A 14,846-nucleotide genomic window follows, 5' to 3' on the forward strand; every position below is an offset into this window, starting at 1 on the left:
CTTTTGCCCTAACTCGGCACAACAAAAAGACAATACCCTTCGATTTTACCATCAGTATACAATATTTTTATGGGGAAATAATCCAATACGGCCTTATGTTAGTATAAAGGGTAATTCGTTTAGGCCCGCTTGTGTGGGGTCGGTGGATAAATCAGTCTGCACTTCAAGTGTATCAATTATTCAGCAGCACATCTGTCAAGGATATGTTTCTACGATGTGGCAATAACTATACAATGAGAGGAACTTTCGGTTTGTTCTGTTTTTCGCTTCTCTGTATAACGCCTCTTAACAAAATGTCATTTTTCATACGTGAAAGACCCTAGTTTTCCAGTATAATTGCCGAATTTGCAAAATAATGTAATAGAAAAAGACCGTGAAGCTCGAAGGGTGTCAATATATTTCTGCTCGATCAAATAAGATAATTTTGTTCTTATAAATTGATTCTATTCACTAAAAACCGCTGAACTCAGAATGAAATTTAGCCCTAGGGATAGATTCATAAATTAACAACTAATTTTCTCATCCAGATGATTCCATAGCACGACTCTTGAGTCAAAATCTTTTGAGTAGATAGATGATAAGCTTCTCTGCATCTCTGTATATTCTGATGTCCAAGAAAACGGAAGATCAGAAGGTTTAACGAAGAGTCTAATAGACAGGAGAGCTGGAAACAGCTTCCTGAAACCCATCGTCTAGCGATATACAAAAACACTCTTCAAAAGGCGATCCAAAATACTGGCGGATAATCTCATCCAATTCGAAAGAAATTTATTGCTGGCAAATAGTAAAAGGCAGAGAATGTCAATGTCAAAAGTGTAAAATAAGGAGGAATCTCCATACCACGTTTTGTCCAATTGTACTGATATCCGGAGGAAATTCTGAGAAGAACCCATTGAATTCAAAGAAATTAGTTTTTCTATACTTTTCTGTCCACAACTCTGATTACAAAAGGTCAAAACATAGTCATGCATCATTTTGTGTTTTTAACCTGTTAGTCTTAGTCTTTGTTAGTCTATTCCCTTTTTTGGAGTTCATCTAATCATTTATTAGTTTTTCTTTTACAAATCTATTCTACGTTTTTTCCTTCGTAGATATCTTTAGTTCAGTTTCCATTGATTTCATCAATTCTCTCATTCTCTAATTCTTCTAGTCCTTGTTTATTACTACCCTTTGTCCATGGTTGACATGAAGGCTTCTTTTTGATCAAATTTCAAACATCTTTTTCAAAGTTATGTCATCTGCTACAGGAAAACATTCACATTCGTTAGAATTGTTATTAAATCAAACCACAACTTCCAGTTTAAATGATATACTTTTTCATTTATTATCGTTCGATATATAGCGTCATAATGGAAGTTTATTCCATCCCCCAAAACATGAAACATGGTATATGCAATACCGATAAAAACACAAGCCAAGAAATGATCGATGGAATAAACTATAAGGCAGAATCTTGGAATGCTATCCCAAGTTCAAAGAAATATCTTCCCTAGATATTTATTATAGTTTTTTTGTTTTTATATGATAATAGAAATATTTGATTGTGTTTTAGTATCTTTTACCATTTATGATAATTTTTTTCAGAATGTCTCTTTATGGCGAACGGTTTTCTTACAATGTACAACTATCTAAAAATCTACATATCTCCTGAACCATAAATTTTATCGAATTAAACAAAGAGTACTTTTTTGTTAAAAAATTCATTGGAAAATTCATTTTTGCTCTTTTTTAGATTGTACCTGTAAAAGTTACGAGTTAAAAGGTATGAACCGCCCCTGGTTCTCAGAACTGAACTTGATAATGTTCACGAATTATTTCATTAAACGAAGCAAACGCTCTAACACACGTTTTTTTAATAATGATAGGTACAATTTGAGTTTTTTGTCCATCATTTGAATTTTGAAAATCGTAAAATGCCTTTGAAATGATTTGAAAAACAGAATAACACCTTGTATGTAGGCTGTTAAAAATTATTTCGCATGACTTTTCTATCTATAGAAAACTACAAGAAAGGGATGTTGCTGAAAGAGAATTTAAATTCAAAGTTTCCAATCAGAATTCATATAATTGCAAATTTTAACTTTATTCTTTCAGTAATCTAAAGCTGAAATTATTTTGTGATCTATTAATTCCTATGTTTTGAGCTAGTTCGTTATAAAAAACTTTGCAATATAAACTCATACCACTAATTTTTGGTTTTGTTGTGAATATTCGCTGCTATTAGCCGCTCCTCTCAGAATAAACTGAGAGAAAAATATAAAAGGGTTGGGGAGTCGTAAATCATAAGGTTAGAGAGTCAAAAATAGTGTAATTAATTGTAATGTGGATGTTGATCAAATGTGCATTGCAAGGTGTACATCTGGCGTTATCGTCACGCCTCGTTGCCACTCGTTCTATTCAACTTGATACCAGTAACGTGCAGAAAATTCAACCAAAAAAAAGGATACGCATTTATAAGTATACCTATATTCATCATTATATTTTCGATTCAATATAAATCACGCAAATACTACAAGACTAAAATAAATTCTGACTGAATGTTTACTACGAAGGTTCCCAATGAGCTGCGGTCGCTGTTAGACAGGATCCAGCCAGATTGGCGTGTAGCCTGGCTTCCTTTCTACCAGTTTCCGTCACGTCGAGCTATCTACAACTTTCCTTCTTGACTTGGTGGCGCTTCCATTTGATTATCACGTTCTGTGATTCGTTTTTAGTGCGCAAAAAATATTCTACGTATGCTACATGTGCGCAAATGATGCAGATTATTCAAAGACAGATATACATGACAAAAAACGTCATGGTCAGCTATCGGTTTTGGGCGAAGTGGAAGAAACGACCGAAGGATGACGATTCGAGCATAGCAAGTCCTGCATTCAAAATATTTTGAGAGACCGCTAAGGATATGCCAGGATTTATACGAGGTAATTGATTATCTGTATGTCTACGAAACCTTTGGCCAGGAATTTTTGTACTGTGTTGTCATTGACTGTGAGACCTAACACTGGAAACAAAAGAATAAACCCTTTAGTGGAAACATCACACCCCCGTTACAGCCTAGAGTTAGTCCGCAATGGTTACCATCTATTTCCAGACTTCTACGACTCACGCATGCGAAAATCCATTGCTATAAACAGATTATGTTTAGTCTAAGCTTTCCAATCAATATGTTTTTCATTGTGAAAATTCGTAGGAACCTTATTTTATAGACAAGCCGTATTTTCAAATATTTAATTAGAGAGAAATCAAAATAATAGTTATATTCATAAGAAAACTGGGGGTTTGAAGCTTAATAATCACTTCTTTGTAACAAAAAAAAACGATTAAGCAAGCAAGGATCCAAAAGAGAAGGAAATTTTGTTGTAAAACGGACAATTTTCATATCTTTATTCAAAATTATAGATCACCGAAATCGGTAACTTGTGGTTCAATAGCTTCGGTGCCCATTTTAAGTACATACATACTACGCTCATGTCCATTCTCGATTATAGTATAGCCTTCGGACTTCTGAATGGCTTGTGGCATTAACACCCTTTTGAAAAACAAAAATATAAAGTTTATGTTGTGAATCAAAAGTTTATGTGGATGAGTTAGTTTCAATAACAACTGTTTAACTTTTGGTTAGGCAAGAGTGCACGCTAAAAGATCCACCAAACGATGAATTAAATCACGTGCGAATTGATTTACGGTTTTTCGTATTTACCTAACTATTTAAAACAGTTGTTATATCATCGTATTATGGATAATCAAAAATGTAAAGGTATATACAACAAAGTATAACCGCAAAATTTGGAATCAGATTGCAATTTATAAAATGTCTTACTACATACTCCTTCCCCTTTGGAAGCATTTTCAAAAGAATTAAAATATTTGTAGATTGGTAGCAATATATTGGTAGATAATTAATCAATTCATAATAAATTTGCTTATCATTCACAAAAAACGTATCTTGTTTAATTCATATCATTTCTTTGATTAATAATGTTTGATAGTTAATGTCTTTAGCTAAGATTTTTGTTTTTTTTAAGTGGAATTATTAATTTTCATTTATTTTTTCACGCTTTTGTAAAGTAGTTGATGCATTCTTGTTGTATTTGTAACGATATATTCAGCTCTCCTAGTATTTTATAATTGAATTGTCCGAAAAATTATATAGGAGTAACTACACAATACTTGGAAAGCAGAATGAATCGTCACAAATATACCAAGAATGCATCAACATCAAAAAAGGTAATTGTCAGTAATCCTTTTGTATTTGTGGTTATTACAGAGAATATAGGATCAAAGTCCATCGTACTAGTTGCTTCAGAACTATAAGATAAGACTCAGAAGAGGTTTATCCACGTTTTGAAATTGATTTATCTGCCGAAACTATTCTAAACTGTAAACTATCATAGCAACTGCTTCATCGACGATTTCATAATTCCAGGTTGATAAACACAAGGAAGCTGTAACTATCGAGCCCAAACTGATAAATGCACGTCATCATCATCATCTTGTCTTGACGCTTGGTCCTCCGTCCATCCTGCATGCTGCGTGACCTTAAAATTTCTATCTACCTATTCCATTAAAACCTCCATTGTTTGGCGGACATTTGTGGCGTTGGCTGGTAAGGAACAAAGTTCTATGTTTTCAAGATTGACTATTACAGGATGACTCTACTAGTACCAAAGTTTTTTCTCTCAAGCTCAGCATCCTCTTTTCTTATTTCTTCTTGGAAAACTCGAAGATTCTTTCCTTTAATTATTACCTTCCAACACTCAGGCCACACTTTTGCTCCTTTTATTACATGACCTGGTCGATTAATCTTCACTTAATCTAGTACTACCAAAGTCATGGCTATATTCACGGAAAAAAATTATTTTTGAATGTAAATCAATTGGGAAGAATACTCGTACCCAGAAGTGAATGTGGTGGCAACTCGTGACATCCTATACATGTCGTCTTTTATCATTTAAAAGAACATCAAGACATCTCAACGAATTTACAATATCCCTCATGAAAATAAGGAATAATGTTTATATCCACTCTAGATAAAACCTTATCATTGAAAATGATTAGAGATAATGCAGAAAAAGGAATAAATAATCTACATTCAGATGAATCGGTCGTTAGGGTCTCTCCAAAGTGCCATCCCTTTTCTTTTCCCTCTATCTCTCTTGGATTTTCGTAGCATAAACAGATCGGAAGCTTTCTAAGAAATCCCGATAATTATGATTCATTTTCTAACCGCGTTTCTGGAAATATTTTTCGGTATAAATCTCGGATTAACGAGAAGGCATTATGATTGATGATATCCTCTGTTGGATTTTGATGTACTTGAGAGTTTTTTGGATGAATACAGCAACTTGTGAATGGTTTTCTTCGAAAGTATTTACTACAGATTTCAAATGACGTATACAACATTAGAAATATATCAAATAAACTTCAAACTTACTCAAAACATTAACAATTAACTTTGAACCATATATATATCCCATCTACTATTTGCCGTATCGAAATAAAAAACTTTTTGATGAATTGAGAATACTTGAAAGACACTAAAAACATCGTTCTTCACTAAAACCTAACATTAATAGGTTCTATCTATTGAATTAATTCGTTCATTGACATCAGTAAGTTACAGCTTTGAAGAGGATTTCCATTAACTGTCAAAAATTCTTAACTGACATTATTTGATGATGACAAAAATACTTGTAAATCAAAAGCGAGTTGTAGCATTTTGGATTGTCTTAAGCAAGAAAGCTGTTGATCCATTTTCAAGTCTTATTCGCGCATTAATTCTTAAATTTCGTCACTAACCTCTCGAATAGTTTTAATTAATAATTTTGTCACTTTTTACTGAGTTTTTTTGCTACTACAAACATCATAGACAAATTTTAACGTTTCTTAAACTTCTTTGACACTTTTTTACAACTTAAACTAAATTTGATGTATCATACATTCCAAACATGATTTTATTAAAACAGTACACTGTCAAGATAGAACTGGTTGAAGTAATTCATGTTATAAAATTTCTTTATAATATTTTCAATCACACCGTATATTTAGGGTTACAAATAAAATGGTCCGGTAATATCCGGCGCATTCGCCGGATTCTAGAAATTATCTAGCAGCTTTCTATACCATTTGATGTCTACTACAATCTTTAATTGACTTCAAAAATATAAAATCTAAACATTTCTTATATTTTAATAGTCGAAATTTCCCCTATAGGTACAAGTAAAACTTCTGTTACGATAACACCCCTCTGCTTTTTCAACCTGCCGCTATTGAAGACGACCACCGGCCACTATGCACTGCACCACGATACAAATTTATCAGATCCACCCTCTGACAGTCCGAAGTGTTCGCTAAGGGGTGTTTTACCCTGTCGTTTTCTTGTTTGGCATACTCTTTTTATCCATCCATTATCATTCTAATTATTTAAGCAGGGTGGCGCGGTGTATCGAATAACCAAACTAACTAAGTGGCGAGCCCTCTTCGTGCTACTACACGGAGAAAACTGAACACTTAAATCGGATAATAAAGAAAAGTTTTTATAAACATACAAAAATGGGATTGAAATTGAAGCAGCGTTCAAAATTATTAACAATCAGTTGAAGAAAACTTTTAAAATTAACCAAAGTGATATTTTGAAATCAGTTCAGGAAACATCTTACTAAAATGTTTTGTAGAATCTCCACATTACATTAAGGTTCACGGAAAAAGACACGAAAGGCAAGATATACGTTTAACTGGATGAGTATCTCCACCAATATCTCTCCTAAACTAAAAATAATAATGCCGGGATGACACGTTTGATATGAATCAAAAATTAGAAGCATTCGAAATGTAGTTTTATATACTCAATACGAGTAACCTCAATCGCCATGGTAACAAATGAAGAAGTTGTTAAAAAAATTAATAAAGATCGAGAATTAATGAATCCAGAAATACATTTCTCCAGTTATCCTACAAGGCGAGTTATTTGAGAAAAGAGGTCCTGGCTAAAGATCCTTGAAACTTAGTTGATCAGAACATTCGTCACGGATAGACACCATAAAAAGAAAATAAAATTGGTCGTTTTAATGAAGATTTTGTCAACAGAAGCGATGAATTAAAACTATAGTTTACTTCAGTCTCTGAAGGCGATAAATTGGTATGTAAAGATAGTGGAAATAGTGTGTTTGATTAATTTTTTTCAGTGTATATCTTTATGTGTTTTCCTTTCAATGCTTGTATGATCCTACAAGTCCCCGTAATGATTTTAGATGGTTCATGATTAGGGCATTGTCTGATAAATTATTGGTCCATCACATTTCCTCTTGAAAAACCTGTCGCAGATGTTTACAAAAAAGGGGCTCGATTGGTAAAAATGTGGCCAGATTGTTAGAGTATCAGTGACGGCTTGTGTTAGGACCGTATGGCCTATTTACCAGACTCACAGTTGGTTTTTTTTATACTTTACATTTTTTGTTAGGAATGGAGATTTACTACATCGTTTATGAATGATGGAATTGATAGCTGGGTGTCGAGGACAGTTGAAGGGGAGTTAAATAAGTCACCAAAAAAAATAAGTACATAATATTGAGATGATATTTGTGAGAAACAAACATTTTACTTTGAGGATAAATACGAGGTGCGTTCAAAAGATACAGATAATAGCAATTAACTGCAGTCATATTTATTTTGGTTTGCAAATGGTGGCCGCAGACTTCAACATCGGGTTGAGCGGTACTTTGAAGGCTATCAATTCATATTTCATTTAAAATGAAAGTATAGTTGAAAACTTAAAAACAAAAATTAAATACTTTTCTCCTGTTCCATCTAAATAACGCTGCAATTTGTCTAAGCATCTCTATTATCAAGATATTTATGATGTATTGAACTTTATTCTTCAATCCATCAATGGAGAACGCTATCGAACACAATTAATCCGTTTTGAAGAGAGCAGTAGCTGAAAAACGCCCGGAATATGCGACCAGACACGATGCAATAATTTTCCATCATGACAACGCTCCATGTTGCTATTCCGGTTAAGAACTATTTGGAAAACAGTTGATGGGAAGTTTTACCTCATCCACCTTATAGCCCAGACCTTGCCACTTCTGACTACCATTTGTTCCGGTCGATACAGAACGGAAAACGGATCACATCAGAGCAAGATATCAAAAATTGGTTTGATTCATTCTTGGATACCAAGCAGACGCAGTTCTTTTGGAATGAGATCCACAAATTACCAGAAAGATGGGAAAAGGTTATGGCTTTAGATGGGCAATACTTCGAATAATGTTTTTCTTAAATAAACGTTCAAATTTTGAAAAAAAAAACAGTACGAATTAAGTTAAGGACGTGAATGCAGTTAAGAACTTGAGGTTGCTCTAAATTTCCACACGAGAGATAGAGAGTTAATTTCATTCGCCTACGAATACATTGAAGTTCATTCTGCATCCATCATCAGTAACTGTGAGATTTATATTTGCAATTGTATTCTCAAAAACGTCGACGATCTCATGTGAATATGGAGTTAACCAGATTGAAGATTTTCACCTTTCCTATTTCTAAATATAATCTAAAGACTCTGAAGTCTAGTGCCAACATTACAATGTCTTCTGGATAGATTACTTCTGAAATCTTGTTATCTTTTTTATTTTTTCTTCATTAATTTTGATAAAATCGTCTGAATATAGTACTCCAACCACTTCATAGTGTCTTGGTACTCAACAGAAGCTTATTTTAGTGTCATTAATCCAAGAGTGCATCTACTGATAGTTCATTAACACTTTTATTGTTGTTAATGGTATTATCTGTAAGGTTTTCAATCCTTCTCAATGCTTTCAATCCATCCAAGTAGGATAGTTTTAGTAGATGGATTGTTTTACCCCTAAAACTATCATCACATCTGATAGAATTCATATCTGGTGACATTCGGTGACTTCCATTTCCCATTTCACATAATTTAGTTTATTTTTATTAATGAGAGAGTATCAAAATAATAAAGCATCCATTTTTTACACAAGATATGAAGAACTTTGAGTCTTAGTGTTTAGTCATTTTGTTTTTATTTCTAGATCTTCATTAATTGGAATTTCTTTTAAAAGAAATTTAACTATCTTGTACTATAACATTATAGAAAACATATCTGGAAGCGTTAACGCTGATCCTCATCACCTAGCTTTGGAATTTCTGCAGGATATCTATATTGAAACTGCCAACTATCTATCAAAGTTGATTTCCCGCTTGTGCTTCTATACAAAAGTTACGAACTCGTCGTCAACATGGACCGTGAGGTCGGTCCTGTCCGGTTATAATGAAAGTCTAGCATTTGGAGAAAGCGGAATTCGTTTGTTCCTTTTTGAACTAATTTCTAGGACGATCTTTTAATTTAAAAACATTACATTACTTTATTTTCAATTCATAGTTCCTGCATTTGAGATAATTAATTTGGTTTAATTTTAGTTTTCGGTGTAAGTGAAGCCTGAGTACTTAGTACAGTTATTTGATTAATATGTTACTGTTTAAACCAAATCTGGAAGTTGGTTGGTTAAGTTCTTTGAGGTAAATATGGTGTCATCAATTTTCAGTTTCATTTAACTAGTTATTGATACTATTGATAGGTTAGATCACAAAACTATTTTTTTTTCGCTATACTATATGTTTAAGTTTCGTGCGATGTTTAAGATGGCTGCTTTAGAAGTATTTCTTGATTATCAATGTTTGTATGGCAGTTTTTTCGTTTTCAAATTTACTTATTGTATTTATTCTCTGTTTTATTAAAACAAGTTCGTCATGTTTTTATACGATTGCACAAAATGCCGTTAAAGCAGTGACAACGAGCTATTGTTGACCTTCGTCATCGACGGGTGTGACTGACAAACAATGGTCGGTAAACTTTCGGCATTTGCGGCTAATTTCATTATGTCGACGTTTAATAATGTGGCTTTTTCGACGGGTTTTGCTCAAAGATTAAATTTTGTTTGATGTTGGTAATTCAATTTGTAGTAGGTCGGCTGTTTCCGGAGATGACATAATTTGTAATGAGATATACTGGGAACGGAATTTCGAATAAAAAGTAATCAAATGAAAATGTACAAACAAAAAACTGTATCAATGTACAGTTTATCGATTTTCATACATCATTTACATTGACAATTGATTCGAAAGTGAAATTATACAAAATGGATAAACAATTTGAAATAAACTAAATAATTCAAATCCAAAGTTTAATACTTAAATCTCCAAAGGGATCTACAAAGGAATGGATGTACTCTATTTAAGGATTCCTCTAAAAATGATAAAATTATTAATCAATAAATCACAAACTAAAGTTTTTTGATAAATCCACGTTCATATTGACTGATAATTAATACTGAACGCCCGCGCCCGAAAGAAGTAAATGTTTCAGCGTGTTTTTCAGAAAATGTAATTATTTTTTTCAACAGTTCGTCTCAATCACAATCAATCAAAATATTACGAGAAAATTAGTGTCTTCATTTGTTTCCAATCGGGGTTTATGGTAATTCTCCACATAGAAACACCTAATTTCTTTTTCCAATTTCGCAATACCCTTTGAGTATTTCACAAGCTTAATTGACTTATTCTTTTGGAATTAACTATTAATTTACTAAAATTATATTAGAAAATATTAGTTTAAACTATTTTTTTTTCTTCGCTACTACAAAGAGATTTATCTCAATGTAGATCAAGTTTTCAATCAATTCTTTTATCAATGCGGTTTTTTTCAACTGATATTTTTAGCATGTTCTAGATCAGCCTCGAGTTTTTCTACAACATCTGCTTATTAGATAATTATATAGATGAAATAAATTACAATAAAGTTTTCACTTGTCATTCCAAAATGAAAAGATCTTCTTAATACACCAAGATACTGATAATGACTAGCTCTGACCAAACATGATTATGGCTTTTTGATTTTTATAATAGAAAAAACTATGGGCATCCATAAGGACGTGATTTTGATACCCGCCATAAAATTTTAACTTCTGTTACAATGTGCCAACTCGTGATCGTGGTTGTCATGAAGATTAGACTACTCTTAACAGAAGTTTGTGCAGCTGGTGATTTTAATTATGTACGTTGTTGAAAGAGATGATGAACAACTGTAAAAAGTACTTTGGACAGTATTTAAAAGTTCCATTCTTGTAAAATGTCGCTGAGTTTTTCTAGCAATTGAAATTTATTACAGTTCAGCTTCTAAAAGATCTGTATTATTTATAAAGTTGTGATTTTAAATTAGGTAACCTAACATAACTTAACCTAAAGGATTTAGAAGTTCTAGGTTTTAATTTTTGGATTTTACAATTTTACAAAGTGAATTAGGTACTTAATTCCGGGTAATACTCCTAATGAATCAGTCACGAGTTGTATTATGTATTCAGACTACCTTTTCGTTTACCTAAAAGTTGGCTCATCCTTGTGGATTAAAAATCGTTGTATCAGATCCAATTATAAACATATTCTACATAGATAAGTCTAAAATTGTTGAATTTTCTATAATAACTCTTAATGTTCAACATTTTATTAATGGTACTCGTTTTCAAAACTGAAACTACATTTTGTGAATACCTAAAACCAACGAAAACGTTGGTTCTTGTTTGTGAAAATTGCTTTTTTGCCTAATATTCATATCTATACAAACTAGGAGTTTTCTCAATTTGTTTTTTTTTTATATCAACGTAGGTTTCTTCAATATTATTTCTAGTTTCCTTATAAAACAAAAACAATAATGAAGAAAATGAAGAGAAAATAGTTAATTTGCCTTGGAAATGTAGATCGAGAAGAATGTGAATAAAACCGAAAAAATCCTTATCTGAAAGGATTAAAAATCGTTGTATCAGATCCAATTATAAACATATTCAACACAGATAAGTCTCAAATGGATGGATTATCTGTAATAACTGTTTACCATTTTATTAACATTACTCGTTTTCAAAATATTGGTTATTTTTTGTCAAAATTGCTTTTTTGCCTAATATTCATATCTATACAAACTAGGAGTTTTCTCTATTTGTTTTTGTTGATATCAACGTAGGTTTCTTCAATATTATTTCTAGTTTCCTAAGAAAACAAAACTAATAATGAAGATAAAATAGTTGAAGATAGTAGAAGAATGGAAAATGGAGAGATTAAGAAGAGACAGGAGGAAATGGGAACTTGGGAATGGGAAAAAAAGTAAATTTTCCGTAATATTTTCACGTTATTCCTCTTAATTATGGAGGTTTAGATTAAATTCATAGAACGCATTATTCAAAAAAATTCTTTATTAAAAAGTTATTTGTACATTATTTCCTCAATGTTTTTGTGCACAAACCGTGTATAAAGTGAACTTAACAGTGAGAGGTTCAATTATTTTATTATCAGGTGTACGCGCAACACATTGATCATACACTTCTTGCATATACTTTTCTTTATATTCCTCCAGCTCTTCTTCAGGTACATAAGCTATGGATTTATTGATAGATATGGATAAATCTAAAAAAAAAATTAAATCAAATTATAGTATTAGAATTTGCAGATTATTCTGTTTCCTTTTAAATAATTTTTCACCTCTGAGTTCCTGCGCAGATTCATATTCGTGAGCTAGATTTCTGTCTACTTCGAATTTGATGTCTTTAAAACCGGCCGCTCTCAAATCATTCTCATAAAATTCCCTAGGATTAGCCTTATCGTAATATGCAGATAACATTTTCTCTTGGCCGTATTTTCCCCACTTCGGATGTTTACTCAGCGTTTCGAATATACCATCGGAAGGAATCTTCTCGAAAAATATATGGAATGTCTGTCCACCTTCTTTTAACATCTTGAATACGTTGGTGAAGCCCTGCCTTTGAAATTAAAGTTTGAAATCAAATAATACTTATAAAGAATCTGTATTTCAATTTTAATTGTTAAGACGGCAGATGGAGAATGGAAAAAGTAACCAAAAGCAGAAGAAGATACATTATACAACGTCTTTGAAGTACCAGTAAGTTTATGCTACTACAAAAAGCAATAGAAAGGAACGAGGAAGACCAAAAGGTGCATACCTAGGATCGAGAACCATATGCATCGATAAAAAACTGAACACATTATCGAATCTATTGCAAAACATTTCCGGTAAATTTTTCGTAGCGATATCTAATTCATAAAATTTACTTCTTGGTATGGAAACGTTCTTTTTCGCATATTCTACCATGGATGGAGATATATCAGTTCCTATGAATTCGTGATAATCTGGGGGGATCAAAGGGCGTAAGTGCACTTTAGAACTGTGTCCATCTGCGAAACCAAACTCTAGAATCGATGGTTTTTTCCTCCAAACTATCATATCTTTGTGTTTGTTCATAGCTTTGCTCAATATCGCGGCCGTCACCTGCGAGCTTTTGGCAAACAATTCCGGAAGTACCATACCCATGATTGTCGAAGTTTTATTTTGACTGACCTCGAAATCTAAAACAAACGAAAATAAAAATAGGACTTGAAGATTCTTGTTGAAATTACGTTTATATAGTCGTCAAAAATATACGTTAACTGTTGAGGAAAATAAGAAAAACTTAATTTCCAAGTCCACAGAGATCTACCACATTATGCAGATGCGTTGTGATGGACAATAGCTATGTATATACAGGAAAATCCACTCAAATCTGTTTTAATATTTAGGAGAGTATCGAATGTTTCTGTAATTGTGTGAAAATCAAATCGAATTACTACAAGCCAAACGACTAATATAAATTATTGAACTCTTTAATTGGTTGGAGTTGTATATATTATATATAATGATTTATATAAGTTATTTTCATTGTAGTTCTTGTTTCCGGCATCGTTTCAATACCTCCTGTAAGTATTTTCAATGAATAATTACAATTTACGATAATTTTCTTCAGAATGTCTCTTTATGGCGAAAGATATAAAAATCTACATATCTCCTAAACCATAAATTTTATCGAGTTAAACATATAGTCCTTTTTTGCAAAAAAATCAATTGAAAAATTCGTTTTTGCTGTCTTTAGATTGTACAGGTTGTCCCTGTCAAAGTTACGAATTGTTAACAATTGGGCATTAGCCGTCCCTGGTTTTCAGATACTATTTTTGCATTAATCCCTGTATATAAGTTTGAAAATAATCGATTTTTTCTGTAAGTCGTTTTTTTGATTCTGTCTTGTATTTTATTTCCTTTTCATACATTGTTTTGTAGAAGAGAGTGTCTAACTTGACATTGAAACGTTTAACTAATATGTAAAATGAATGAATTAATTTTTTTATACTACTAAAATGGTTCTAATAAATATTCTAACGTTATTATATAACATTTCTTTTTATACTGATGAAATAATTGATAAAACGATTATCAATATTAAAGAGAATTTGGAAGAAACGGTTACTTACATTATTGGCAGACACACAACAGTTTCAAACAAGCTTGAAAGTATGTGAAACTCATTGAACATTTGTAACAAATTTCAAATCGTCAGCGCTATTCAAGGTTAATTCCAACCAAATATATTAAATGAATTCTTATCTAACACATAAACGGCACGTGGGATATTTTTTTGGGTAAATTATTAAGTAACAATCGCTAGTTATTCTTGAGAAAATAGCCTCATTCTTCAATAACAAGATGGGTATTTTAGAGCGAATATAGAAGAAAATTCCCCTCCTAGAGGTTTAAAACCACACAGCTCAAAATGTGACTGTATCGCAGTGTCTCTATGTTCGATAGTATCAATCAGGAACACATCATGCTTATTCCATAATAGAGATGGCGAATCTTTCCGAAAAAAATCGATTTTTTAATCGATTCGAATTGTAACCTGATAAATCGATTCATGAAAAATCTAAATCGATTTCTAAAACTAACCTAACCTAAC

At 32.1% G+C, this 14,846-nt stretch overlaps 1 protein-coding gene across 1 annotated transcript; it reads right to left on the reverse strand.

Moving 5' to 3' along the window:
• Nucleotides 1-12,239: 12,239 nt before the first annotated feature.
• On the reverse strand, nucleotides 12,240-14,467 carry LOC130445500 (juvenile hormone acid O-methyltransferase-like). The gene is made up of 4 exons (XM_056781147.1): nucleotides 14,365-14,467; nucleotides 13,026-13,428; nucleotides 12,547-12,824; nucleotides 12,240-12,471 (listed from the first exon to the last, which is right to left on the reverse strand). Exons 2-4 carry the CDS (start codon nucleotides 13,391-13,393, stop codon nucleotides 12,290-12,292), a joined length of 828 nt encoding a protein of 275 aa, XP_056637125.1. The 5' UTR covers nucleotides 13,394-13,428; nucleotides 14,365-14,467; the 3' UTR covers nucleotides 12,240-12,289.
• Nucleotides 14,468-14,846: the final 379 nt, after the last annotated feature.

The sequence above is a fragment of the Diorhabda sublineata genome, chromosome 6 (assembly GCF_026230105.1).
Source record: "Diorhabda sublineata isolate icDioSubl1.1 chromosome 6, icDioSubl1.1, whole genome shotgun sequence".
Taxonomy (NCBI): domain Eukaryota; kingdom Metazoa; phylum Arthropoda; class Insecta; order Coleoptera; family Chrysomelidae; genus Diorhabda; species Diorhabda sublineata.

What these genes read in the sequence shown, in the direction of transcription:
- LOC130445500 (XM_056781147.1), bottom strand. Translation starts at nt 13,393, where the DNA reads ATGGGTATGGTACTTCCGGAATTGTTTGCCAAAAGCTCGCAGGTGACG. An exon ending in CATATGGTTCTCGATCCTAG is followed by an intron (nt 12,825 to 13,025) that starts GTATGCACCTTT and finishes TTAATTTCAAAG; the next exon opens with GCAGGGCTTCACCAACGTAT. An exon ending in ATCTGCGCAGGAACTCAGAG is followed by an intron (nt 12,472 to 12,546) that starts GTGAAAAATTAT and finishes TTTTTTTTTTAG; the next exon opens with ATTTATCCATATCTATCAAT.